General features: G+C 44.7%; 2 protein-coding genes across 12 annotated transcripts in view; one reads left to right on the forward strand and one right to left on the reverse strand.

Moving 5' to 3' along the window:
- Positions 1-523: 523 nt before the first annotated feature.
- Positions 524-11,442, reverse strand: KLHL33 (kelch like family member 33). 3 transcript variants are annotated; one of them, XM_061590380.1, is made up of 5 exons: positions 11,355-11,442; positions 6,923-7,481; positions 5,805-6,753; positions 4,218-4,388; positions 524-2,852 (listed from the first exon to the last, which is right to left on the reverse strand). In XM_061590380.1, exons 2-5 carry the CDS (start codon positions 7,458-7,460, stop codon positions 2,252-2,254), a joined length of 2,259 nt encoding a protein of 752 aa, XP_061446364.1. In that variant the 5' UTR covers positions 7,461-7,481; positions 11,355-11,442; the 3' UTR covers positions 524-2,251. The 3 variants fall into 3 exon arrangements, with proteins under 3 accessions (XP_061446364.1, XP_061446362.1, XP_061446365.1); XM_061590378.1 differs by having other exon boundaries at positions 11,319-11,442; XM_061590381.1 differs by lacking the exon at positions 4,218-4,388 and having other exon boundaries at positions 11,319-11,442.
- Positions 11,443-16,316: 4,874 nt separating this feature from the next.
- LOC133366571 (solute carrier family 12 member 3-like) overlaps positions 16,317-25,714 on the forward strand; it is a 46,293-nt gene continuing 36,895 nt past the window's right edge. The window contains exon 1 of one of the 9 annotated variants that reach the window (XM_061589813.1): positions 16,317-16,336. The gene's annotated coding sequence lies outside the window, so the exon portion shown is untranslated. Of the gene's footprint in view, positions 16,337-17,124; positions 17,231-18,013; positions 18,034-19,916; positions 19,936-22,011; positions 22,042-22,604; positions 22,690-23,453; positions 23,540-23,624; positions 23,645-23,852; positions 24,310-25,714 lie in introns of those variants that run through there. The other 8 variants (XM_061589806.1, XM_061589812.1, XM_061589814.1 and 5 more) reach the window with 8 other exon arrangements.

The following is a 25,714-nucleotide window of genomic DNA, read 5'->3' on the forward strand; positions in this document are numbered from 1 at the left end:
GGCCGCATGCCAGTGGTGAGGAGCAGGACCAAAGTGGGCTGAGCAGTGAATGTACCTTTCACCTTTGTACAGTCAGCTGTTATCAGCACACCCAGACAAGCAAGGGGGATTGTCAGAATTCAAGGGCATGTTCCAGCCAGACACACACACACACAAAGCTTCACAGGATGCAAAGAGGAGTAAGAACATAACCTAAAAAGAGCCCTGCTGCATTTAGTCCAACAGGCTATCTAATCCAGCATCCTATTCTCACAGTGGCCAACCAGATGCCCATGGGAAGCCCACAAGCAGGACCTGAGTGCAGCAGCCCTCTCCCCTTGTGGCCCAGAGAGAGTTCTGGGGGCCAAATAAAGAGCCATGGAGGACCACACTTGGCCCTGAGGCTCCCTATCCCTGGTCCAGTAGCGCAGGCACTCTCCTGCCCCCTCGTATAGTGACATCCCTTTCATAGATTAATCTGCAACCCGCAACTCCTTGTGGCAGGATATCTATGCCTAATGAAAGTTCATCTTTCATTACAATGTTCAAACAACTTCTCATAAGCCCTTGAGAAATTTAGTTTTAATATGCTGTGTCACAGTGAGCCAAGTATGTGCAGAAAATATATATACCTTGTGCATATCCAATATCTTTTGTGGTGGGTGGCTGAGTGTGATTAGTGTTGCACTCTCTTTCCTAGTGGACTGAACAAAGGCCCATGTAGTCTGGCATTCTGTTTCCATAGCAGCAAGCCACTGGAGGATCCACAGTGCTCATTTTGCATAGGTATTTCAAGTATGCTGACAGCATTAAAAAAAAACCCAACATCTCAGCAGGCATGGAAACTGATTCATTTACTGAACTATAGTATTTCTGTCTTTTTATATTTTGCTTTATTACAAATGGCAGGGCTTCTCATTATTTGTTTTATTAGGTATTCAACAGGTAAAGCTTCTCCTAGTGCAGAGATGATGCAGTGGAATAAACTTTGCCTGTTAAATGTATACCTGCCAAAGACAAAAGCACCTGGCACACATTTTCAGACGTTCAGACAATAAGATTTCCAACTGGGCAGATGGAAAAGAAAAAAACATAGCCTAGCCTCTCCTGTGTCTTTAACATATGCTTGATATGCATAAATCAGCAGGTTAGGATTTTCACAGCATGAAGATAAGCATTGTCATCTGCTTATGTCTGCCAGTCAGACTGCTGTTAAAGCTGCAGAGTCCCTTTGAAAAGCTGTCAATGGCTTTGCATCAGCATTAAAATCCAAAAAGCAGAAAATCTGGCAGGCCTAATGGAAAGCAAAGTAATGTGTCTGAAGACCTGGATTCATCACAGCCGTATTTCTAAAATAGTTCAAATGCTCCCTATGATAATAAACCTTTTAAAGTGAAATAGTTTATGTGCTGTGTACGCAATCACTTTGCAGCTCTTAGCTTAGCTTAACTGAGGAGCTCTTGGACTGAGGTCTGTCTAGTCAGACTCGTTCAATTCTTGCTTATGATAACTTGTTTGGATGCCACCATGAAAGAAAAAGGAGAAAACCCAAACCCCATGACGTTAGCATGCTGCCAAAGCTTCCTATGGCTGTATGGGGGTGCCACTGTTTTACTCTTTTCTTTTTGTAGTATGCTATATTTGGTTTTAATGTCAGTTGCTTGGAGACCTTCAGGTAACAAGCAACTAATAAATATTATTATTTAATAATAACAATAATAATTTCACTGCCTTGTTTTTTCCTCACAGGAGGGTTTTTTAACAGCTGCACAGCAGATGGAAATTTTACCCAGTGCAATGGAATACAGTGGTGTTTCTTTTTTTTAAAGTTATCATTTACTTGGTATGTCTCTGTTAAAAGCACCAGGCTGCTTCACACATGGTACAGTCATTCCACGATGAATACAGCATCAAATGACAAATTGAATGGTCAACCCAAGATACAATACCACAGGCAGAGTTTTCACATCACCTCAGTTGCAGTTTTCCAAGTGAGTCACACTTTCTGGTAAAGAGTATGAAGTAGTGAAACCTGTAGACCTCCATACACTACTGGACTATAGTCCCTGTCTCCTGACTATTGGCTATGCTGACTGCGGCTGGTGGGAGCTGGAGTCCAATATCATGCAAAGGGCCAACAGTTTCCCCTGTTGTGCAGTGATTGAGCACACAGAAATTACACATACATGTATGAATCAGCACATAACAGCCTCTGTCCATATTAAAGCTGAGTTGGTGATAGACTTCATTCCACAGAAATTGGGGAGCCTGATCAGGAGTATTGATGTGGGGCCTCTGACGAAGGATCAGCAGGGATTTCCACGCTGGGCGTATCTGAGCATGAGGACTGTTTCCTGAGGGAGGGTGGAACATCTAAGACACAGGCCCTGAGGTCAGCATAAGCCTGAGGCAGCGTCCCAACGCTGACCCAGCGGTCATGGGTTGGGTTATAGCAGTGAATCAGGTGGGTATCACGGTAGGTGTTGTGGCTATAGCCCCCCAGGATGTAGAGTTCCCCCTGCAGGACAGCAGAGGCGGCGATGACGTGGGCCTGTGTCAGCGGAGCGAGGGCGGCCCAGTCATCGAGGCCCGGGCTGTACACTTCGCAGGCCAGTTGATCAGCATAGCCCCCGTGGCCATCCCGCCACCGCAGGCCACCTGCCACATACAGCCGCCCGTCCAAGGCTTCCATGATGTGGCCTGCCCGCTCCTCTCGCATCATGGCCAGCGGGATGGGTGCTGCGCCTGGGCGATACTGCATCAGGGATGACTGGCAGCGGCATGAACCATCACTACCCCCAGAGACATAGATGGATCCGTCCAGGACACAGGCTGCATGACCACAGAGTGGAGCGGGCAGGGGTTCACAAGGCCTGGTGGGAAGGAAATGATAGGGTTGGGAAGACAGAAAGAATGACAGATAAAGGACATAATAAAATAATTCAGGAGCCACCAGTGTGGCACATGCCCATGCCAGTGTACCTGCCAGTATCTCCTATGCTGCCTGTGAAAGGTCTCCGTGAATAATCCCCTCAAAAATCCACAATATTCAAAACACTTGTCTCCTCCTGAGCCTCTCCTACATCAAATACTCCCTCTTAAAGATGCCCACATTTCATTGGATGCTAGGATTGGACATCCACACTCCCATCAGTTCTAAACAGAGAAGTGAGGCAAACAGCTTCTCCCTCTAACCAAGTGTGGCAGGTGTCGTTCCCCCACTGCCAAAGTAGCTGATGAGGGGGCACACCCACGTTTGTGGTCCTTTCTCTTTTTCTTGTTTCTTAGACGTGACAGCCATGTTGTGTTATGCCGCATCTCCATGGCAGCCATTTTGTGTTATGCTGTGCCCCCACGGCAGCCATATTGTGACTGGTGCATACAGTACTTTCTCAAAATTCCAAATGTGTCAACTAGTCCAAAAAGGTTGGTAATGCCTGAATTGCTATGCTGGAGCTGAGGAAAGGTTTATCTCGTCCACTGTTGGCTCCAGGTTTTGGAGGGCCCTTCAGGAAGACCCCCCAATATGAGGCAAAATGTACTATTTTACTTTGCCCTACCCCCTCCCAGGACAAATTCCTGCTGACACCCATGTGCCCCCTTCAGTCTTCTTTTCTCCAGATTCAACTTGCCCAGTTCCTTCAACTTTTCTTCCTCATAGGACTTGTTTTTCAGACTTCCTAACTGTTGCCCTCCTCTGAACCCATTCCAATGTATCGATATGCCTATTAAAACGTTGTGCCCCAAGCTGAACCAGGGATGTTTGGATCTGTCAGTTCTCTCAGATTCTCTTTCTTCCAATCTTAAATTCAGTTCTCCACATTTCTGCATCAATTTGCCATTTTTTCTTTATAAAAAAGTCCTCCTGGAAATTCTTCAGCATTTTAGTGTGAATTTCTCCCAATAAACACATTTTTGTAGGCAGTTTTGACAAATGTTCCCAATTTTTGCAAGCAATTTCTCCTCATATAATGCATTTTTGTGTATTTTTTCACTTATATTCATTTTTATGCACATTTTCCCCAAATATATGCATTTTTATAAAGTTTGGTTGGAGAACTGCATCACAAAATTTGGATGTGTGGAGTTTTAAGGATGGCTGTTTTGGTTTTATTGTTTATGAAAGTGTGAATTTGATAGTTTGGCTTTAAATGCGAACTGGAATGAATTTCTCCTCCATCCCTAAACTGGATACAACACTCCAGATGAGGTCTGACGCAGCCCCCTCAATTCCTCACCTCCAGGCATTGGTCCGAGGATCGTAGCACTCCACTGAATCCAGGCAATAGGCATCATTGGAACTGCCTCCCAGGGCGTAGAAAAAGCCATCATGAAAAACCACCTGGAAATAGCTCCGGCAACTTGTCATGTCAGCCAGTCGCTCCCACATCCCACAGAGAGGGTCGAACCTGCAATGGGGGAGGGGTCAAGGAACCCGGATGCCCTCTGGAACAAAAATGCCCCTGACTCTAAACCTATTTCTAAAATTAGAGATGCAGAAGCATCCCTTGTTACACTGCCTATCCTTCACATCTTTCCATCTTTTCCATAGTGGCTTTAAACATCAACCTGCCCACGGCTCTCAAATTCCTGGACAGTCAAATGTTGTAAAATGCAATATGTTCCTCCCTGTTGGAGGACCCCAATCAGAGAATCACAGATTCCTAGAAGGGCAACACACCCACAAACCTATTTTTCATTCTCTTGGACCAGCCAATCACTAGCAGCAGGACATCCAATGCTGGAGCCTGAGGGACCAAAACCTATTACAGCTGCTCCTGGTGGAAGCCACAGCCAATCAGGACTGAGAAACAAAGGGCCCTTCTAATATTTCTCACTGCCTTCATACCAGGCTGTAGTTGGTTCCTGGCCAAGCCTTTTGATTGGCTGGAGAGCCCTATATAAATTTTGCAGGTCACGTCAAGCTCCAGTTCAAGATATTCTGACTGGTGTGTGTCATCTCTGACACTTGTTCCCCCTACCTTCTGCCCCCTTCCTCTTTTGACTTCTTGTCACCCTCTTCAATAAGCTGCTTTCCCAAGCAGTGACCTCCACTCCGGCTTACACAACCGTAGATTGGTATTCAGTGCTAGTCATATGACCCATTGACATTAATAGATATGACTAACTTAGGTTCATTCATTTAAATGGGTCTAGTCTGAGTAGGACTTTGTTGACTACCACCCATAGTAATTCTCTCCAGTGCTTTTCTTCTCTCCAGTGCTTTTCTTGTGATGGTACTTACTGGTATATGGAGTAGCCATTTTGTGCTTGTACCCATGACACTTCCAGCAATACATGTGTACCGACACTGCATTTTTAAACCCCCCCCCCAAAAAAAGCACTGGTTATCTCCATGTAAATTACGGCCGGCAGGTAGGGCTTCTACTGCTGGGACTGATGAAATACTGATAGGGAAAAGCCTTGTTTGTCTTCCCACCCACATCCACAACTCTTCTCCAGTGGAGGCTCATTCATTAGGGCAAAGTGGGGAACTGTCCCGCCAATCTCATTCTGCCCTCAGCCAGCCAACCTCCCGTTACTTACAACCAGTTCAGCGGGTGGCCCTGACTGTCAGCTTCCTTCGCCTTTGTCTCCGTTTTACCCTTGTAGAAACCAGCAGGGAAGAATATGGCGACAAAACTAGAATTAGTTGGATTTGCCTATCATTGGCTCTGGCTCCACCTACCATTGGCCTCCCTGCCTTCTGCCCTACCAGTCGCAATCGGGACGAACCCCCACTGCTCTTCTCACATAATGGAGTTTTGAACTAGTTCTTCCCTCTCATCCATGCTAATTCAAAAGGGCAAGAATTCCCATCTCACTTGAACACTGAGCACATGGTGTTCCTGGTCCCGTAGTAGTCCTTTCCCCCAAACATGTACATCACGTTATCCTTGACTGCCACAGCATGCCGGAAACGTGGCCCCTGTGGGAGCTCCCCAAGACGACGCCACTCAACCTGCTTGACCAATCCGATGCCACTGATGAAGCGGTGAGAGAACCAGAAGTCTTGGCTAGGGCTGCGATTGGCCATGTTCTTAGCCAAAATGTCTCCTCCACTAATGGCAATAACCTTCTCTGGGTACCTCACCCGGCAAGGGAGTTGCTCCATCTTGGAAGGGCCTGGCGGGAGGCTAGTTAACGATGCAACCATGAGGTTATAGAGCCGACCCGGGGCAGCCATGATATCTACCATCCGCACCTGTTTGAGCTCCCGACTGGACATCAAAGAGAATCTGATGCAGCGCAAGATTTTCTCTGCACGGTCCATCCGTCCATCTCTGTCGGCATCCAACCATCGGATGGCTCCTTGGAAGGCCTCTAATTCGTTGAGGATGTAGAGGGCATCAGAGCTGAGGAAATCCATGAGCTGATTTACTGGAAGGTCCAGGAACTTGGGTGTTCCCATGACATGAGCAAAGTTCCTCAACACAAAGTTCTCTGCAGTGCTTTCCAAATCGTGTAGGCCATAGGCACGAGCGAAAGATAGCACGTCCAAGCTGGATTCGGGGCTCAGCTTGTGGTGGAAGAAATCCAGGCAGAGTTCCAAGATGCCAGACACCTGGTACTGGAGAGCAGCCGATGCAGCATCAAACAGGTCATCCCATCCGCCCGCCAGCACTCCTGAGTATGCAAAGGAGATGATGAGGCCTAGATCTCTTGAGGTGAAGCGAGTGCAGAGAGGGGTGTCTTCCTGATGGGTTTCCTTCATGCCACTGGTGAACATGCCATGGAAGAACTCGCAGCCACAAGCCAAGGCTAGTCGATGAACTGGAAGGACGTAAGATAAGATCAGGGGACTCAATAGCTGTATCTCAGCTAGAAACCCATAGCCCCAACCCCTAAACATCTGCCAACCCAAACCTGACCTTCCCACTTCATCTCAACCCACAGATCCCTTTTTGTCTGTATTTTGGCTTTCCCATCAAGCACTGTTCACCTCGGTAGGTATCTTCCTCAGCTTTAAGCTCCAGGTCACAGCCAATGCCTTCTTCGTAAAGCTCCTCCAAGCTCCGTAGAGTCTCCCATTTCTCTTCCGCTGGACTCAGTCTGTCCTCTGTCTCCATCCCAAGCAGCACCGTCTTGCAAATCTCTGCCACACGAGGGATGCCCAGTGCCTCAGCCGCATCTGAGACCTCCCCAGCTGTCTTTGGCATGGCCTGTAACTCCCCAGTGTAGGCAAAATTCAAAATGGCCTCCCAACCACATGGTGTGGTTACACCATCTAGCTCCACCATGCTGTGCTCCCCACATTCAAAGCGCTGCCGGAAGACAGAACTCACTGCGGCAAGGATGGCGCTGTGGGCTTTGTAGTTCCTTAGGCCGAGGGTGACAGTCACATCCACAAGATGGCGCTGTTCTCTCAGCTGCTGCGCCACAGCAAAGAACCTGTCTGCATGGCCTTCATTCCGCAGCTCCAACTGTTGTTCAGTGGCATGTCCCAGAGCACCCTCTGGGGGGCTGTCAGTGGAAGACATTGCCTTCTGAAAAGAATATAACTGTGGGAAGAGAGGACACGGAAATCAGAAGACAACACACAACAGCAGTGAAGATAAAAGAATGTGGGGTAGAATTGGAGGTGGAGATGCGCAGCTCCATCACAAAACATACCCTCAAGTTACCCAAACTTAAAACACTACTGCAGTACACAGAGCAATCGCTTGTGTGATGACAGCAACAATAATCATAAACATATTTCAGACCCAAGAATAATATTTTTTAAGCGTTAAACGTCCTCTCTTGTCTAAATCCTGGATAACCTACAAATAACTGATAGGGAAAGGGCCGTAGCTCAGTGGTGGAGCATCTGCTTTGAAAACAGAAGGTCCCAGCTTTAATCCCCAGCATCTCCAGGTAGGACTGGCAATGTACCTAGTCTGGAATCCTGGAGAGCCGCTGTCAGTCAGCATGGACAATACTGAGCTGGATGGACTAATGGCCTGATTCAGTACAGGGCAGCTTCCCATGTTCCTATGCCTCCCCACCAGGACTGGCCCAAGACATTTTGCTGTCTGAGCCAAAGGACAAGATGGTGTCCACCACCATTCTGGGTAGGGTTGCCAGGTTCAGGGCCTGAGACTGATCCTGTACCTTTAGGGGAAGAGAAAGTCAGCCAAGTGCAGGTGTCCTTGCAACACTGTCATGGGAAAAACCACAAGGTAGAATTCTCCCTTCCCCCGGCACACCTTTTGAAGATACAAAAGACCTCTTGGAGGCTGGGCCTGGCAACCAAGAGGTCTTCTGTATCTTTAAAAGTTGTTCAGGGGGAAGGAAGAATTCCACCTTGTGGTTTCTCCCATTACAGGGTTGCAAGAACACCTGCACTTGGCTGACTTTCTCTTCTAAAGATGCAGGATCAGTCTCAGGCCCTGAACCTGGCAAACCTATTCTGGGTAGAGAAGCTGACTGGACTGACAACCGAATCTTATTTAAATCCTGGCAACGCGACTCTTATTTCAATACTGGCAGGAGCAGATAGTGTTTTCTCTGCACCTGAGGGCAGCAGGCTAGATATTTGACAGGGGGAGTAGTTCTGTCCTCCAACAAAAGGATACAGCCAGGGGGATGTAGCTGCTGCGGTTGCCTCATACTGCCTAAGGATAGAGCCGGCCCTGCTCCCCACCCCAATGCTGCATACAGAGGATGACAGGACTGAATCTTCCTTCAACACTGGTGACAGGACAGGATCGTTCTCCACTGCACTTGAGGGCAATGCTAGACAGGCTGTATGAAGCATACAGATCTGCCCTCCCAACAGAAGGCAAATGGCTGGAGGGCTCAGAATGAGTGGTGGGGAGGGGGGCCTAGCAGCATTGCCAGGCTTCCACCGCTCTATCTACCACATCCTCACTTCCTCCACAAAAAACACTGAAAAAGTTGTTGTCATGGTCTTGGGCCAGTCAACGTCTCTCAGGCTAACCCAGGCCTGTAGCCGGGGGGGGGATGGGGGCATCACCCCACCAGAGTTGTGCTTTGCCCCCCCCAATTTTGGGGGGTAAATTGTCTTTTTAATTTGTGGCACGACACACAGTGACAACCTCCATTTAAAGAATGATAGCTTGTTTTAAGATCAGGAGCAACTGAAGAATAGGACCCTCTGAAAAATTCAATGAAGGCAGTGTGAGTGCACAACAAAAGCCTCATCTGGAAGAGCCCCCCCCCAAAGTCTGCTCACTCAAGAATTCCCCTAACTAAGGGTAGATTTTTCATGTTTGCAATTACTCTGTAATTACTTACGTGATCCTGAAAAAAACCAGTAACATGACCCTTGAAGAGTTAAGTATTATTTTATTTTATTTATTTATTATTTGATTTATATCCCGCCCTTCCTCCCAGCAGGAGCCCAGGACGGCAAACAGAAGCACTAAAACACTTTAACACATCATAAAAATAGACCTTAAAATACATTAAAATAAAACGACGTTAAAAACATTTTTAAAAAGGCTTTAAAAACATCTTTTAAAAAAGGGTTAAAAACATTATTAAAAAAAACATATTAACAATCAACTTTGTATTATGGGCTAGAGTTAGAGTCCACCCCTTGGACTTTACTCTGCTTTTCAGTTTCAGTTGTGTTCTTTACTCAACCAGCAATAAAGAAGCATATTTGCCTGCCTGCAGTAAGAAGTATGAGTTGCTTATTCTGCTATTATTATGAGTAGAGCAGGACTGGGTGCTTCTTGCTCAAGGGTGAAATACTGACTTAAAATGATCTGAAAAAATGGCTGCCCTAAGATACACTTTTAAAGTACTCACTATGCTCACAATCATAGTGGCTATTTTTTCTTCTTTTCCTTGAGTACTTGATGGCAAAGGATGAAGCAGCCCTAGATGAATAGAAATATAGCAGAATATGCTGGCTGGCCACCTAGGCTGTAACAGGCCTAATTTCTGAATTTCCCAATATGTGCATCTCTGTGAGACCTTTTCAGGTTTCTATACAGAAAAGTCAAGCCAGCAACCAGTAAAAAAACACACAATTGTTTTCAACAATCAGTTTCCAATTGCTTGGTTAGTTATACCACAAGAGGGAAGAATGCTCTTTGTATTCAGGTTCTGCTTGCAGGTTTCCCATGGGCAACTGGTTGGTGACTGTGAAAACAGGATGCTGGATTAGATGGGCCACTGACTGATCCAGCAGACCCCTTTTACGTTCTTAGTAAGCCGCTAAAAAGTTTTCCCTTGATTGTCTAACAGGAAGGAAAATCTAAAGACTAGAAGGAGGGACTCTCAATGAGGAGTTTTTTTTCTATCTTTATTTTCCTCTTATTTTTTCTCTTCCCATAATTTGTGATATAGGCAAGTTTGTTGTTTGGGTGGAATCTAAAACTGAAATACCTACTGCTGCATCAAAGCCCAGTTCAGGAGCTCACTGTCGTTACCAAAGTAGTTCAGTTTATGAAGAATCAGAACACAGGGCAGACCACAGGTGAAAGAGACGACTGTAGCTATAGGCAAAAGCAAGCTTTTGAGTCTGGTATTCCTGGGGATCTCTCAAAAAAAGAGTGAAACAATTCAACAGATTACACATAATTCATGTAAATTAACACACTCTCTGGATGGAAGAGTGAGGGGGAAAATCATTGCCTTGCCCTTCCCCTGGCTTGGCCCTCATCTCCTCTCTACCACTGAGGGAGGGGGAGAGAATTGGCTGGCACTATGCACCTCTCCCTCCCCCTCATGCCCCACCTAGAAATATAGCTGCCCAAACTAACAAGGAAGGCTGGCTACAGAGCTGGCCTAACCTACCTCACAGGGTTGTTCTGAGGATAAAACTGGGAGGTCGAAAATCATGTTTGTATGCCGCCTTTTGCCCCTTGGAGAAAAGGTGGGATATAAATGTAATAAAATAAATAAATAAAATTATCAATAGCAGGCATGTGTGTTTCAGCTGCATCTGCAGAAGAGTACGTGTTGCATCTGTGTTTGTGATTTGACTCAGATATGAAGTTGCGCCTATGTAGGCACTCTGCTGATTTCTTGGAAGGGTGATTGTAATGTTCGAGTGAGTGAGTGAGTGTGACATTTTTTTGGTGTCTCCCCAGAAACATAGTTGTGTAATGAATGTGCATGTGCACGAAAGTGTTCTGTGACTCAGTGTGTGAGGCCTGGACGTCTGTTGCTATGCATTCACACACAAGTACAATTTGCTACAGGTCCTGATGTACTACATTTTAATGCTGAGATGTAGTTAAAGATATATATCTTTCTGAAGTGCCAACTGGGGGAGGGCAGTGTGCATACAAATCCGACGTGACAGCTCCCTCCCCAGCTATTTCCCCCCTCCCTACAAACCTCCTCTTAAATCCACCCAGCATTACTGAGTTGTTCCATACCTTCTTGGGGGTCCCCGACCGACCCTTGCCTCTCACCTGTTGGGCCTGTTTGGGCCAGGGCTTTCTTGGGCCTATGCAGTATCCGTAGCTGGAGTATGACCTCTAGGGAATTTGGGTCACTGGCCCACGTGGTAATTTGTGAAGTTAATTATAGCCGGGCCTGAGCTATTGAAGGAGAGGAGGGTGGACTGAAGAGTCAAAACCAGATGTAACTGGTCTAGGGAACCAAATCATTCAGGCCTAATTCTCACAAACACCGTTTCTCAACTGCACCACTTCTGTGGTAATTTCTGGGGAGTAAGGATGCTTCCAGATTGTCACTATTTTCGGGTAGGATTCAATCACATACTGGCATCATTGGGCTACATAATTAAAATTGATTTGGAATTGGTACAACAAACCCACTTCTCCCCAAAACTGGAGTTTTTGCAGAAAGGAAAGTAACGGGAAAATGTGCTGGAAAGTGTAGGGTAACATTTGCTTGGTGCAACGTCATATCCTATTCCTGCAAATAAATCCAAATGAATGCTCAATAAATAGTTGACGTCACCTAATCTTTTCCCAAACAAATCAGGATGAATGTTCAATAAACAGGCTAATTGGAAGCAACCTAAGAGTAACTGTAACATTCTAGTGAGTGTGTAATTTTTGTGCCACACTTCAGGCTGCATTTGAAGACTCATGTTATTAATCCTTCTGCATCCCTGCCCATAGAAATTTAGCATATCAGGGAGATAACCCCAAGATAGTAAAATAACCTGTTCTGCAAGTTATTTCACTGTCTGTTCCCTGCCAATATTTGGGCTTCCCTGGGCACTATAAAAAAAACTGTTTGTTTTTTTGCAGCCCCTTGAACATTTCTGGGAGGGTTCATATCTCTAAAAAGGAGATTATGGAATGTGAGACTGTAAAACACAGGAAGCTTTTTACTTGTGTGTTTCCCGGGTCAGACTCACTCCTGTCTATTGTGAGTGGCAGCAGTTCTCCAGGGTCTTAGGCTGACATGGGTAATATCCTCCAGTCCACTTTCCTCTGAAATTCAGAGCTTATAGAATCCAAAAGGAAGTGATTCTTCCTCAGTATGCGTCTGGAGAGCTGAGCCTCTGGAATTCTTGAGGAGGGAGTGGAGTCAGATGGAGGTGAATGAGTTGGAGACAGAATGTGCCCAGGTTCTGTTCTGAGATCCAAGAGTGGGATGGGATTTAAGTATGGGGTGTGTCCTGCTTGAGGAGAGGACTACGCCTCTGGAAAAGGGTTCTTTAATCTCCAATGTTACATCGTAGGGGAATTCCCTCAACAGTGTCGGAAAGCTTTTTGTTCACATGTTTTTTCCATTGGACTGTAAAGAAAATGGAATGAGGGGATTTGCGCAGAGGCAGGAACAACCTGGAGGTTAAACACAGAGAGGGAATGTGATGGGGAGAAGACGGCAGGTGGAAAGGTTTAATTGCTTTCAAATTAATTTACAAAATGATAAAGGAATTTTAAAAAATAGATGTTAAATAAATGAAATGTGTGTGTGTGTGCACATAAGGGTGTAGTCCTGATTAAATTAGTAGAAAAATGGAATTATTGGGGGGTAAAACACATTTAAATGCAAAATAAAGACTGAAAACAGGAAACAATAAGAACATGTAACAAAGGTCTAGATTACAGCTGTCACAAGACTGGAAAATAGTGGTTATCTCCCCTTGTATCCTGTTCCAGTATATTTTAAATGGGGCCCTTTAAATTCCCCCCCTTGCTTTATCCATGAAATCCAAGAGATCTTGTTTAGAGTTGCAAAGTCCCATAACTTAATATAGGAACATAAGAAGAGCCCTGCTGGACCAGGCCAGTGGCCCATCTTGTCCAGCATCCAGTTCTCACCGTGGCCAGCCAGATGACCTTTATGGGAAGCCCACAAGCAGAATCTGAGCACAAGAGCACTCTCCCCTCCTGCGGTTTCCAGCAACTGGATACTGCTGCCAGCCTTGGAGACAGAACATAGCCATCATGGTTAGTAGCCATTGATAGCGTTATCTTCCATGAATATGTGTACCATTCTAATAATTACGCCATTAATGGTATACAAAACATACCATCCTCACAACTGAGGACTCCTTTTTTTCCTGTTGCTTAGCATAAAGTATCCTTGCTGCTACCACTGTATAAAATAATCATAAAATAACATTTTCTCTGTATCTTTTGGGACAGCATCTTTCAAATATGGTTAATAAAATTATTTTATATAATCTATATTCCAAAATCAGCGACAAGACGAGTCCAGCAGCCAATGGGACAAGTCTGCCAGCGTTTCTTAAAACGTCATATTGCAGACAGGCTGCGGTCCTGGTTTGTTCTTTGCAGATGAACTTGTTTTCATCTTCTCACGTTCCAGCCACGAGGTCGGAGGCCTCTTCTAAGGCTTCAGAATTAAAACTCGGCTCCTTTGACATTCCAATACCATGGTATTGCGAAAGCATGGGGAGAGAGGAAAGGGAGGTGTTCCTAAGAAGCGAAAAGGCGTTGCCTGGTCTATACCTGCTCTGTGGCATGGCTTGAAATATTTAGCAGGAGGCCCCTGTTCAGGCCTGAACTGCTTTCCCTTCAGCCCACACCCTCAGTACAGTTGCTTTGGAGTGCAGAAGGAGCTGACATGCGGGATTTCAGTACTTTTGCTCTGGAACAATCTTTTAGCCTTTTCCCCGGATTTATTTACTTATTACATTTATCTTCCCACTTTTCCTCCAAGGAGCTCAAGGTGGCGCACATAGTTCTCCCCCCCTCCTGATTTTATCCTCACAACAACCCTGTGAGCCAGGTTAGGCCCAAGGTCACCCAGTGAGCTTCATGGTTGAGCAGGGATTTGAACGCTGGTGTCCCAAGTCCTAACCACTACACCACACAGGCTCACTGAATGTGGGCTTGGGTGCCACAGTGGATTTTAAACTCTCCTGACATACACCAAAGTAATGAACAGACTCTAGTTCATGAGTAGGCAATGTGGTGCCCTCCAGATGTTGTTGGATTACAACTTCAAGTTAAAGGAAGATAGATTTCAACTGAACATTAGGAAAAACGTCCTAACTGTACAACAATGGAAACAATTACCTAAGGAGGTGTCAGGTTCTCCAACACTGGAGGCATTCAAGAGATAGCTGGACAGGCACCTGTAGGGTATGCTTTAAGTTGGATTCTTGCACTGAGCAGGGGGTTGGACTCGATGGCCTTTTAGGCCCCTTCCAACTCTATTATTCTAAATCGCATCACCCCCTGACCATTGGCCATGCTGTGGGAAGCCAGTGTGGTGTAGTGGTTAAAGTGTTGGACTGCGACCTGAGAGACCAGAGTTCAAATCTCCACTCAGCCATGACACTCCCTGAGTAACCTTGTGCCAGTCACAGGCTGACTACACACCATACATTTGAAGCACATTTAAAGCACATGGCTTCCTCCAAAGAATCCTGCGTACACAGAGCTACCTCACAGAGCTACAATTCCTAGCACCCTTAATAAACTACAGTTCCCAGGATTCTTCAGGGGAAGTCATGTGAATGTGTATTTAAATGTATGTTGCGTACACAGTGACAATCACTCAGCCTAACCTCCCTTGCAGGGTTGTTGCGAGGCTGAAATGGGGAGGAAGAGAACCATGTACTCTACCTTGAGCTCCTTGGAGGAAAGGTGGGATATACATATAATAATAAATAAATGCTGGCTGGACTCTGATGGGTGTTAGGAGTCCAAGGACATCTGGAGAACACTACATTGGCTACCCCTGCTTCAGTTCAGCCTGTGATATGTAACTATTCCCCCCCTTCTTGTGTGTCTGTGCTTCAGTTTCTCCCCATCTCTCCAACCAGGCATCAGAAGTTGACATTGCTGGGCACTTGACAAGGCCCATATCCTGGGACGAGGGGGAGAAAGAACCACTACCAATCCTCTGAGCCCTCTCACCCAGTTTCTTCCCCTTGCTGTTCCTGCTTCCTCAGACTTCCAGGGAAGCAGAAGGAGAGGCAAAATCATCCTTGGGAGTGGCGGGCACAATGTAGGACTTATGTTATGGTCCCAGCAGGGATGGGCAAGATTGCCATCAACTAAAACGTGCTGGGCGCTTTATTGCTTCACAGGGACTAATATTACTGGATAAAGACTGGTACTTTTAAGAAGATTGTTTCCCCTTCCATTGTCACTTGCCTATTCACGTGAGCAGTGACATGGCATGGGAAGCGCCATGGATCAGCGGTAGAGCATCTGCTTTACATGTGGAACCAGAGCGGGGAACCTTTTTTGGTGCAAGAGTCACATTCCCTTCTGGGCAAGCTTCCGACAGCCATGTGCCAAAGATGGCAGGGGCCAGAGGCAAAAGCGGGCAGAGCAACAAATGTGATTTTTTTTACCTTTGTACAGTAGGCTTTTCTACACACGCTCACGTACTCGTGAATCTTCCGTCCAGACAAGCAAGAAGTATTATCAGAATTCAAGGACACATTTCAGCCAGGCAAAAACATGCAGGGTATGAGGGGTGTAGCCTGGGGAGAGTTCTGAGGGCTAGATAGAGAGGCCCCCAGAGGGACAAATTTGAACCCTGCACCTGAGGTTGCCTACCCGATGTAGAAGGTTGCAGGTTCAATCCCCGGCATCTCTCCAGATAGGGCTGGGAGAGACCCTGGCCTGAAATCCTGAAGAGCTGTTACTAATCAGTGTAGGCAATACTGAGCTACGTGGGCCAATAGATAGATGATGATTAAGGCATGCTTCCTGTGTCCTTCCTGCAAGGGGAAGAAAGAGCAACCTCTACATTCTTTGCTTTCTCGTTCAGGGAAATGGTATGAATTGGGCCCAGCGGTGACCGTGACAAGGTTTGGGGGGCCACTTAGAGAGGGGAGGGAGCCCCACTGAAGACATATTCCACAAGGGCTCTCCAAAATCTGAAGGTGATACTGTCAAGTGTCAAAATATTCTGCTGGGAGAGAAATTATCCATGCTAACGAAGTATGAAACAGGATGCAATCCAGGAGATCTCATCTAACAATGTGAGGTGTTTGGAGAAATTGCTTTTTTGAGAAATTGTTGTAATTATCACACAACAGTATCTATCTATCTATCTATCTATCTATCTATCTATCTATCTATCTATCTATCTATCTATCTATCTATCTATCTATCTATCTATCTATCTATCTATCTATCTATCTATCTATCTACTAATCTTCATTTAATGTGTAATCTTGTTTTGTCTATTCATAAATCACCTTTTCTACCAGTTTAATTCTTTTTTGGGATTCCTATATGACCTTTCCTGTTGTTTTGATACTCCTGGGGAACTTGTTTCGGTCAAACTCCTAGAGAAACATTTTTCAAAGCTTGCTGTTCCTCAACACCCAACATCCCTCTAAGGCAGAGATTTTGTCTTTTGTATCAAACAAGTTTCAGCCAAGGAGCTTCTGGGAAGAGTTTGGGACTCTTTAAAAAAACAACCAACAATGTGCGTGGTTATTACCACAAAGCAAGTGCCAGCGACACCTCTGCAGCCGCCTCCCAGTTCTGCAGTCACCTCGCTTACTGCAGCAGGTTGCTCTAAGTACACCCATCCAAGCTTCAAGCCTTCTGCAAGCCTCCTCAGGCCTAGACAGCCGAAGAGATGTTGTAAGAGGAGAGCCTCGTCTTCCTTGGGTGGGACTGGAGTTTCGATGGTGCACGGGGTGGCTTGGCGCATGGCTTTGTGCGTGCTACTTGTGTGCAAGAGCATGGCAAAGGGGAGGAGACACTGATTCAGCCCCAAGGATGAGGCCTTGTTCCGCGGGTTTATCAGATGTGAATCGCATCCATCAGGAGCACATTCCCATTTGCGCTTGCGGACTGGAGTGCAGTAGTCCAGGGAGGTGAACCAACGTCACGTTGTGGCCTCTGTGGTGTCTTGGTTGCAAGTGAGTAGAAGGGTGGATTTGGGGTTTAGGGTTGACTTGCTGGTTGGTGTGCAGCCAAAGCCTCTTCCTGTGCCTTGCAGCTGTGGAGAAAGGTTTTTCCCATAGCTAAACCTGGTGAAGTTCTAACTGCAGCGAAGGTGGGTGGCATCTAATATGTCAGAGGAAGGAAAAGAGGGGGGGAGACCCCCAAGACACCAAAAAGTGTGTTTGTAAAAATAAATCCAAAGCAGTTTATTAAAAAGAAAAGCCCAACGCGTTTCGGCCACCTTGGGTTTTGGCCTTCGTCAGGGGCGAAGATTTAGTCCAAGATTTATCAAGAGTTATTTTCCATCTTCGCCCCTGACGATGGCCAAAACCCAAGGTGGCCAAAACACGTTGGGCTTTTCTTTTTAATAAATTGCTTTGGATTTATTTTTACAAACACACTTTTTGGCGTCTTGGGGGTCTCCCCCCCTTTTTTCCTTCCTCTGAAGTTCTACCTGCAACAGTGCTTTTGCATTTCTGTTTTTAATGACTGCACAGCAGGCAGAAATTTAACAGGAGACGCTTCTTGATTTATTCATTAATTCCCCTGTCACTGGCTCACTGCATTCCTGTGCGGGGGAAAGTGTCACCTGCTGAATATGCCAGTCATGCAGCTCTCAGCAGTACAGGAGGAGCCCTGATGGAAAATACACAGCAATCCCCAAGGTGGCCAGATTGAAAAGAAGATAGGCAGGGCTCATGCATCTTTAATAGTTTCCTGTCCTTGTTTGCATCTGTCCATCCTAAGTTGAAGGCATTGACCCTGTGCATACCTTGGGGTGAGTCCTATGCTTTAGAGGCGGGGAACCTTTCTAGGGACGGATAAATATGTCTATTACAGTTTCTCATGTTTCCAGACTTAAGTTAAATACGTTTTGTGTTTAAGTCCTCAAGAAAATTCTTCAGCATTTGAATATGAATTTCTCCTAATTTACACATTTTTGTAGGCAATTTTACGTAAGATACACATTGTTGTAAATCAACCCCCCCAATATGCATTTTTATATGTTATTTTCACTAATTTGTGCATTTATATGCACACTTTAACCTAGGATATGCGTTTTTGTACATACTATGTGGCTAGAGAACTGCATTGCAAAATTCGGATAAGTGAATTTTGAAGGATGGCTGTGTTTCTGCTTGTGTATTGTTTTGGCAAATGCAAATTAGGCAAGTTCACCTTTAAATGCAAATTGAATCGAATTTCTCCCCACACATCCCTACAGGCGGCCCTCCAAATATTGTTGGATTACCATCAGTCCCAGCCAGCATGGCTAATGGTCAGAGATGATGGGAGGTAGTTCCTGGCCCCTGTTGCACATACTCCATCCCTCCACGCCCATTTTCATTTCCTCACTTTTGGACTGTACAACATGCTGCTGGGTAATTAGGGTAACTTGCAGAAGGAAATTTGGTTCGGAAAAAATTCTGACGCCCTAGAGCAGCAGAATTCAGCCTTTTCACACCCAGACCCACCTTTAACCAAAATGTGCGCTTGGGAACTCAATTTTTTTTTTAACCATATGGTGATAGTGCTGCTGTTGCAGCCCACCTTAGATCAGACTGTGGAAGACCAATGCCCTAAGTGATTTGATTTAGCATTTATGTAACTTTAAAGTTGACAACGAAGACATTGAACTTGTCAAGGATTATCAATATCTTGGCATAGTCATTAGCCAAAATGGAGACAATAGTCAAGAAATCAGAAGAAGGCTAGGACTGGGGAAGGCAGCTATGAGAAAACTAGAAAAGGTCCTCAAATGCAAAGATGTATCACTGAACACTAAAGTCAGGATCATTCAGACCATGGTATACCCGATCTCTATGTATGGATGTGAAAGTTGGACAGTGAAAAACGCAGACAAAAGAAAAATCAACTCATTTGAAATGTGGTCTTGGAGGAGAGATTTGTGCATACCATGAACTGCGAAAAAGACAAATAATTGGGTGTTAGAACAAATTAAACCAGAACTGTCACTAGAAGCTAAAATGATGAAACTGAGGTTATCATACTTTGGACATATAATGAGAAGACATGATTCACTAGAAAAGACAATAATGCTGGGAAAAACAGAAGGGAGTAAAGACCAAACAAGAGATGGGTTGATTCCATAAAGGAAGCCACAGACCTGAACTTACAAGATCTGAACAGGGTGATTTATAATAGATGCTATTGGAGGTAGCTGATTCATAGGGTCGCCATAAGTCGTAACTGACTTGAAGGCATATAACAACAACTTTACTTGTATTTAGTAAACAAAACTGCAAACTTTGAGAGACACATTCTTGCCTAATATTGTATTTGCAATCAGCATCTATCCATTGTGTTACTAATGAACTTAAGAAACAGAAAATATTCTGCAGAAAAATAAAGCACTGGATTTTTTTTTTCTTTTATCCTACGTCACTGCTGCTGTGTAAGACTGCTGAATGGCTAGAAGATACTTGGCTTCTGTGTCTTTAACTGCAGCTTGAGAAGCAGGGAGGGAGGGGGGAATTACCAGGTAAAAGCTGTTTTGCTGAGCATGGAGATAAATATGCATAGTCACCTGCTCATGTCTACAAAGCAAATAGCTGATAAAAGGCACAAAGGCTAGTAACAAAAGTTGGCAACCTTATTCCAATGCTTGACATATAATAGTCCTAGAAGCATGAGTGGAATAAATTCACTGCTCCTTAAGGTAATAGTTATTAGTATAAATGCTGCTTGTATTTACATCACTGTATTTCCTGCTACACCTCCTGAAATGAGAATTATCTAGTTGCCACTTTGCATATTATGCAATGGCAAAACATCACACAGACTGCATTGCCAACTTTTGTTACTGGGCTTCTCTCTTTAAACAGCATGCAGCTTGTTCTGCAGAGGTTAGAAGACAACACATTTATCTCCATGCCCTGAAAAAAAAAACCTCACCTGTCCCTTACTCCATTACAACTGTTGCTCTTTAAATACAAAAAGAGAGGTGATCCTCAAACACACTGGTACTAACTTAGAAAGCGTGTTTTCTCTGAGAGTAGAAGACATAAATCCAGTCAATAGGAAGCACCTGATTAGACTGTCAGTCACCGCGTTAAAAGAAATCTGGGTGGATTAATTATACATGTTTTAACAGAGTAATCCATTAATTAATTAATTAATTAAGGGTTTATATACCAGTGGTGTCCATGGGCCTCCGTCAGCCTCCTTTTATCTTCATAACAACCCGGTGAGATAGGCTAGGCTGAGAGTGAGAGTAACTGGACCAAAAATCCTAGCAAGACAGAGGCACTGTGGGTTGGTGGTTCCCAAATTCGGATGATTGGTCGGTTGTCTTCTTTGGATGGGGTTGTACTCCCTCTGAAAGAACAGATTCTTAGTGTGGGGGTGCTCCTGGATCCATCTTTGTCGCTAGATTAATGAACCACCTTATTTTGTTTATAGAATGAATTTCTATTGCTTTTCACTAGACTGGCTCACACATAACACTAAGATATGGTTTATTTAACTATGGTATATTAAACAGTGGCTCAGCACCACTAGGATCACATATAATACTAAGATGGGGGAGGGAGAAAACTTGTGTCGCTGGACTACAACAACACTCATCATCCCTGACCATTGGCTATGTTGGCTGATGGGAGTTGGAAGTCCAATGGTCAAGGATGATGTGAGTTGTAGTCCAGCAACATCTGGAGGGACACAGGTCCCCCCTGCCCTCTGTCTTAGTGTTCTATGTAACCCTAGTGGTTTAACTATTGTTTGTTTACTTCTAACAAACCAGGATCTGAAGCCATGGTTTGTTTTGGGCTTATAAACTGTTTAGTTTCAACTATGGCTTCATGTTATTTGCAAACCCAGCACTCCTCCTTAACCATAGTTCCTTTGGTCACCCTACTCCAGGCATTCACCAAAATACAAAGGCACCAAGCAAAAACAGCTGGAAAACAAAACAAACTTTGAAGAAGTGTGAAAATTCATGGTCAGCTCTTAGCATTATGTGTGCGAACCAGACTACTGTGAATTTCCGAAGCAGCAAAAATGAAAAAGGAACACCTCCCCCCAAAAAACCAACCCAACCATAATACAGAGAGCTAACTGAAAAACCCAAACCCAAATTAAAATGACAACTATCATAGGCAGTGCTTTTCTGTGACAGGACTTACCAGCCAGCATGGAGTACCACTACCTCTTTTTTTGCTGCCCATGACAACCATTTTGTGCTAGCACCCACAGCACTTTTATTGGGTGCGTACCAGTACCTAACTTTTTACCAAAAGAAAAACACTGATCATAAGTTATTCAAAAACAGGAGAGCAGGAGAAACACAATCTACTAAAGCAGATGTGGAGAACCTGTGACCCTGTAGATGTTGTTAGAGTCCATCTCCCACCAGCCCCAACTACCATGGCCAACATCTGGAGTGCCACAGATTCCCCAGCCCCTATACTAAAGGCATAATTAAAAACAAAACTCTTCAGATTGCCTGCAGAAAGGCAGGGAGGGGAACGTAGGAGGCCTCCCATAGGAGAGCATTCTAAATATCTGGAGCTGCAGCAGAAAAGGCCCCACTTTTTCCTCATGGAGGCCAACACAGACTTCTTATTAGATGGAGCTCTATGCTACAAGCCTTCATTCTGGGCACTGGTGTGGATTGGGCCTAGTGGGGCAGGACAAGCCAATGGGCAGTGGTCACAGTGACAAGAAATGTGCCCCCCCTTAAAATCTGGAATGGACACTGCTCAAATTTTTCCCCACACAGATATGGAAGAAGATACGTAGAATCAGTCCAGTAACGGTGATGAAGGTGCAGGAACTAGGCCTCTTTAGAATGATTTCAGGCCCATTCTCTGAATTTTCAGACTTCATTACAAAGAAGGGGGGAACCCCTAGCCCATTCTTACTTATGAAGATATAAGAGGAAACTTGGGGGTTATATTATTTCCAACTGCTCAGTAAGAAGTAAACTTATTTTCCTGCCCTCTTATGTTCTGGCCAATGAGTGCAAAGGTGCTGGGAAGATTGACCCAGCGCTTAGCTACATTTCATTCAAATTTTATTTTATGAAAACTGTTAATTACTTTAAACATCTTTAAATGTAAAATATCATGTCACCTGCTGATATGTTTGCCCTTTTGTTTTGTCTTACAAGGGGTTACCTGGCAGCACTGCAGAGTTGCCAAATGTTTCATCTGCTCTTCAACCTGTACAAAACACTTCACCTGCAGACAATGTTTATCTCCATCCCTTGAAAAGCTTCACCTGATTATTTGTCCGTACCAAACTGCTGCTAAAGGCATGATAACAAGGCCAGAGTGTTGGGTTTTTTTAATTTATCAGTTGCAAAGCTCCCCTCCCCCAACTGTCAATCCTACTTCCCTTTTACATTTCAGACTTTAGGACTGACTATTGTCCTCTGTTGCAGGGCTTTTCAAACTTCCTAAGTTTAGCCAAGGTAGGGTGAGGTTTTTCTGCTGCATGTCCCCATCTATCACCTTTGTATGTGTTATGAAGGAACCCATGTAGAAAATTCTGGATGAACAATCAGTTGACACTCACAGGACTGGCTCAGCCTGTTGGGCCCCACCGTTGCCCTGCCTGAACTGATGGTGCAACCTAGATAAGGATCTACAAGACTGCTGATTTGCAATAATTGACAAGAGGTTCTGACGCCTTTTTTAACAAAAGCTGCAGCAGAAAAATCCCTCCTAAATTACATTGCTATTGGCTTGTAGCAATTCATATGTGAAGCATTACCCATCAGTTGCTTCAGATGTCTTGTAAAGACACATCTTTTTGTCCAGGCCATAAGATTAGATCCTATTACTAAATCCCTGTTTTTATAACAATATTTTACTGGTTTTTATGTTGTATCTCTGTTTTTAGGATAGTTGTGTTGCTTTTATATTATATTTTTGTATACTGCTTAGAGAAGTTTTATATATATATATAAAATGGTATAGAAATGCTTTTACATAAATAAAAATAAATAAATTCAGAAAGGTAGTTTTGTGCTTGTATATGCAGGGCACCCCAATATATGGCTTTGTATGCATCATATATTTAAAGCACCCCCCAAAGAAAAAGAATCCTGGGAAATGTCTTTTCTTGAGGGTGCTGGGAATTGTGAGGGGTAAACCAGTGTTCCCAGAATTCTTGGGGGTGGGAAATGTGCTTTAAATGTATGGTGGGTGCGCAGCCTATGTGGCTCATGGGATGCAGGAGATAATTAGCTCCATCTACCACTGAGGTGCCATTTTGCATCTGACTACGGCCCACAAGCCACTCTTTTGCAACTGACTCAGGTTAGTAGGCCTCAAGGTACCAGTAAAAAATGAAGTACCTCCCACAAGGGTGAAGTCTGCCCACACCTTACCTAGACCACGTTTTCTGTGGCAGCACATGGTAAGGTAAGGTAAGGTCAGGTCAGCCAAGTAGGGCAAGCGGTCTTTTTACAGAAGTTTGTCTGCTGTTATGGATTTTCTAACTGAGGAATCCCTGCGAGTTTCTGAGATCCATGTACAGCCACAGTATAGTAGGGAAATTCCAGGGCTGAGCCATTCAAATTAAGCCTGCCAACTACATCTGTTGCCTTACCTGGGCAGGTGTGAACTTGGCTCTTTGGCCTGGTGCCCTGATGCATGGGCCCGGCATGTATACAGCCAGGCTGATCCCTGTGGCTCCAGGCTCTCTATCTGTCATTGTCTTTTTCAAGTTTCCATTGGCCTGTGCAAACGAGCTCAGTGGAAAGAACGTTCTATGGGCAGAAGATAAGGCAAGCAAACAGGCCTGTTAAGCGATGCATGTATGTGTAAGGAGGGGAGAAGATGTTCCTTCAGTCTCCTCCCTCCCATGCTGTGCACTTGGAAAGTTTGTCTTGTTTGGAGAAGGAGTGGGTGACTGACTGGATGGGAGGGATCAGGGCAGCCAGGGGCTGTTGGGTCCAGTTTTGAAAAACCAGGCCTGGCATTATCTGGGGCCTTTATAAGGCAAAGAGGGATAGGAGCTGAACCTGCTGCCTGGAGAGAGATAAGAGTCAGAGGGCTGACCGAGAGGAGACACATTAAAGGAACAGGTACAAAGCAATGACACCATCTACTTGGTCCTCCATCTCTGCCTATGTCTATCCATCTCTCCTCTGCTGATTTCCTCCCATTTCCCCCATTGTTATATCTGCCCAGTTTGACCACCCACTCATTTCAGTCGTCTGGTCTGCCCTTATCCTCTCCAGCCAGTATAATAACACCTGATGCCACAACATTCCTCTTGCAATTTTGCCGGTCTGGGTGGCACGAACACCATCTTTATTGCTGGGAGAAAAAACAAGCCACTTTTTTGTCTATATATGATGGTATTCTGGAGTTAATATGCTGAAATTCTGACAGATTTAAAGGTTTTTTTTCCTGCTCTCTTCCTTTAAAATGGTGTCTAGATGGCACTGAGATGTTCCTCCTCCTCCAGTTGTTGTTGTTGTTGTTATATTCCTTCAAGTCGATTACGACTTATGGCGACCCTATGAATCAGTGACCTCCAACAGCATCTGTCATGAACCACCCTGTTCAGATCTTGTAAGTTCAGGTCTGTGGCTTGCTTTATGGAATCAATCCATCTCTTGTTTGGCCTTCCTCTTTTTCTACTCCCTACTGTTTTTCCCAGCATTATGGTCTTTTTTAGTGAGTCATGTCTTCTCATTATGTGTCCAAAGTATGATAACCTCAGTTTCATCATTTTAGCTTCTAGTGAAAGTTCTGGTTTAATTTGTTCTAACACCCAATTATTTGTCTTTTTCGCAGTTCATGGTATGAACAAATCTCTCCTCCAAGACCACATTTCAAATGAGTTGATTTTTCTTTTGTCTGCGTTTTTCACTGTCCAACTTTCACATCCATACATAGAGATCAGGTATACCATGGTCTGAATGATCCTGACTTTAGTGTTCAGTGATACATCTTTGCATTTGAGGACCTTTTCTAGTTTTCTCATAGCTGCCCTCCCCAGTCCTAGCCTTCTTCTGATTTCTTGACTGTTGTCTCCATTTTGGTTAATGACTGTGCCAAGGTATTGATAATCCTTGACAAGTTCAATGTCTTCGTTGTCAACTTTAAAGTTACATAAATGCTAAATTAAATCACTTAGGGCATTGGTCTTCTACTGGTGGGTCAGAGACCCACTACTGAGTCACAGCCTGATCTAAGGCGGGCAGCAACAGCAGCGCTATCACCATATGGTTAAAACTTTCACATCCATACATAGAGATCGGGAATACCATGGTCTAAATGATCCTGCCTTTGGTGTTCAGTGATACATCCTCCATTCATAGGGTTCTCGTGGTAAGAGGTATTCAGAGGTGGTTTATCATTGCCTTCCTCTGAGTTTGGATGCATCTTAGTCTGGTGTCTCAGCTTTGACCATTCTGCCTTGGGTGCCCTTGCTAGGAGTCTAGCCTCTTGGTCTAGGTTAAGGTGTGCAACCTAAAGGGG

The sequence above is a fragment of the Rhineura floridana genome, chromosome 11 (assembly GCF_030035675.1).
Source record: "Rhineura floridana isolate rRhiFlo1 chromosome 11, rRhiFlo1.hap2, whole genome shotgun sequence".
In the NCBI taxonomy this organism is placed as follows: Eukaryota; Metazoa; Chordata; class Lepidosauria; order Squamata; family Rhineuridae; genus Rhineura; species Rhineura floridana.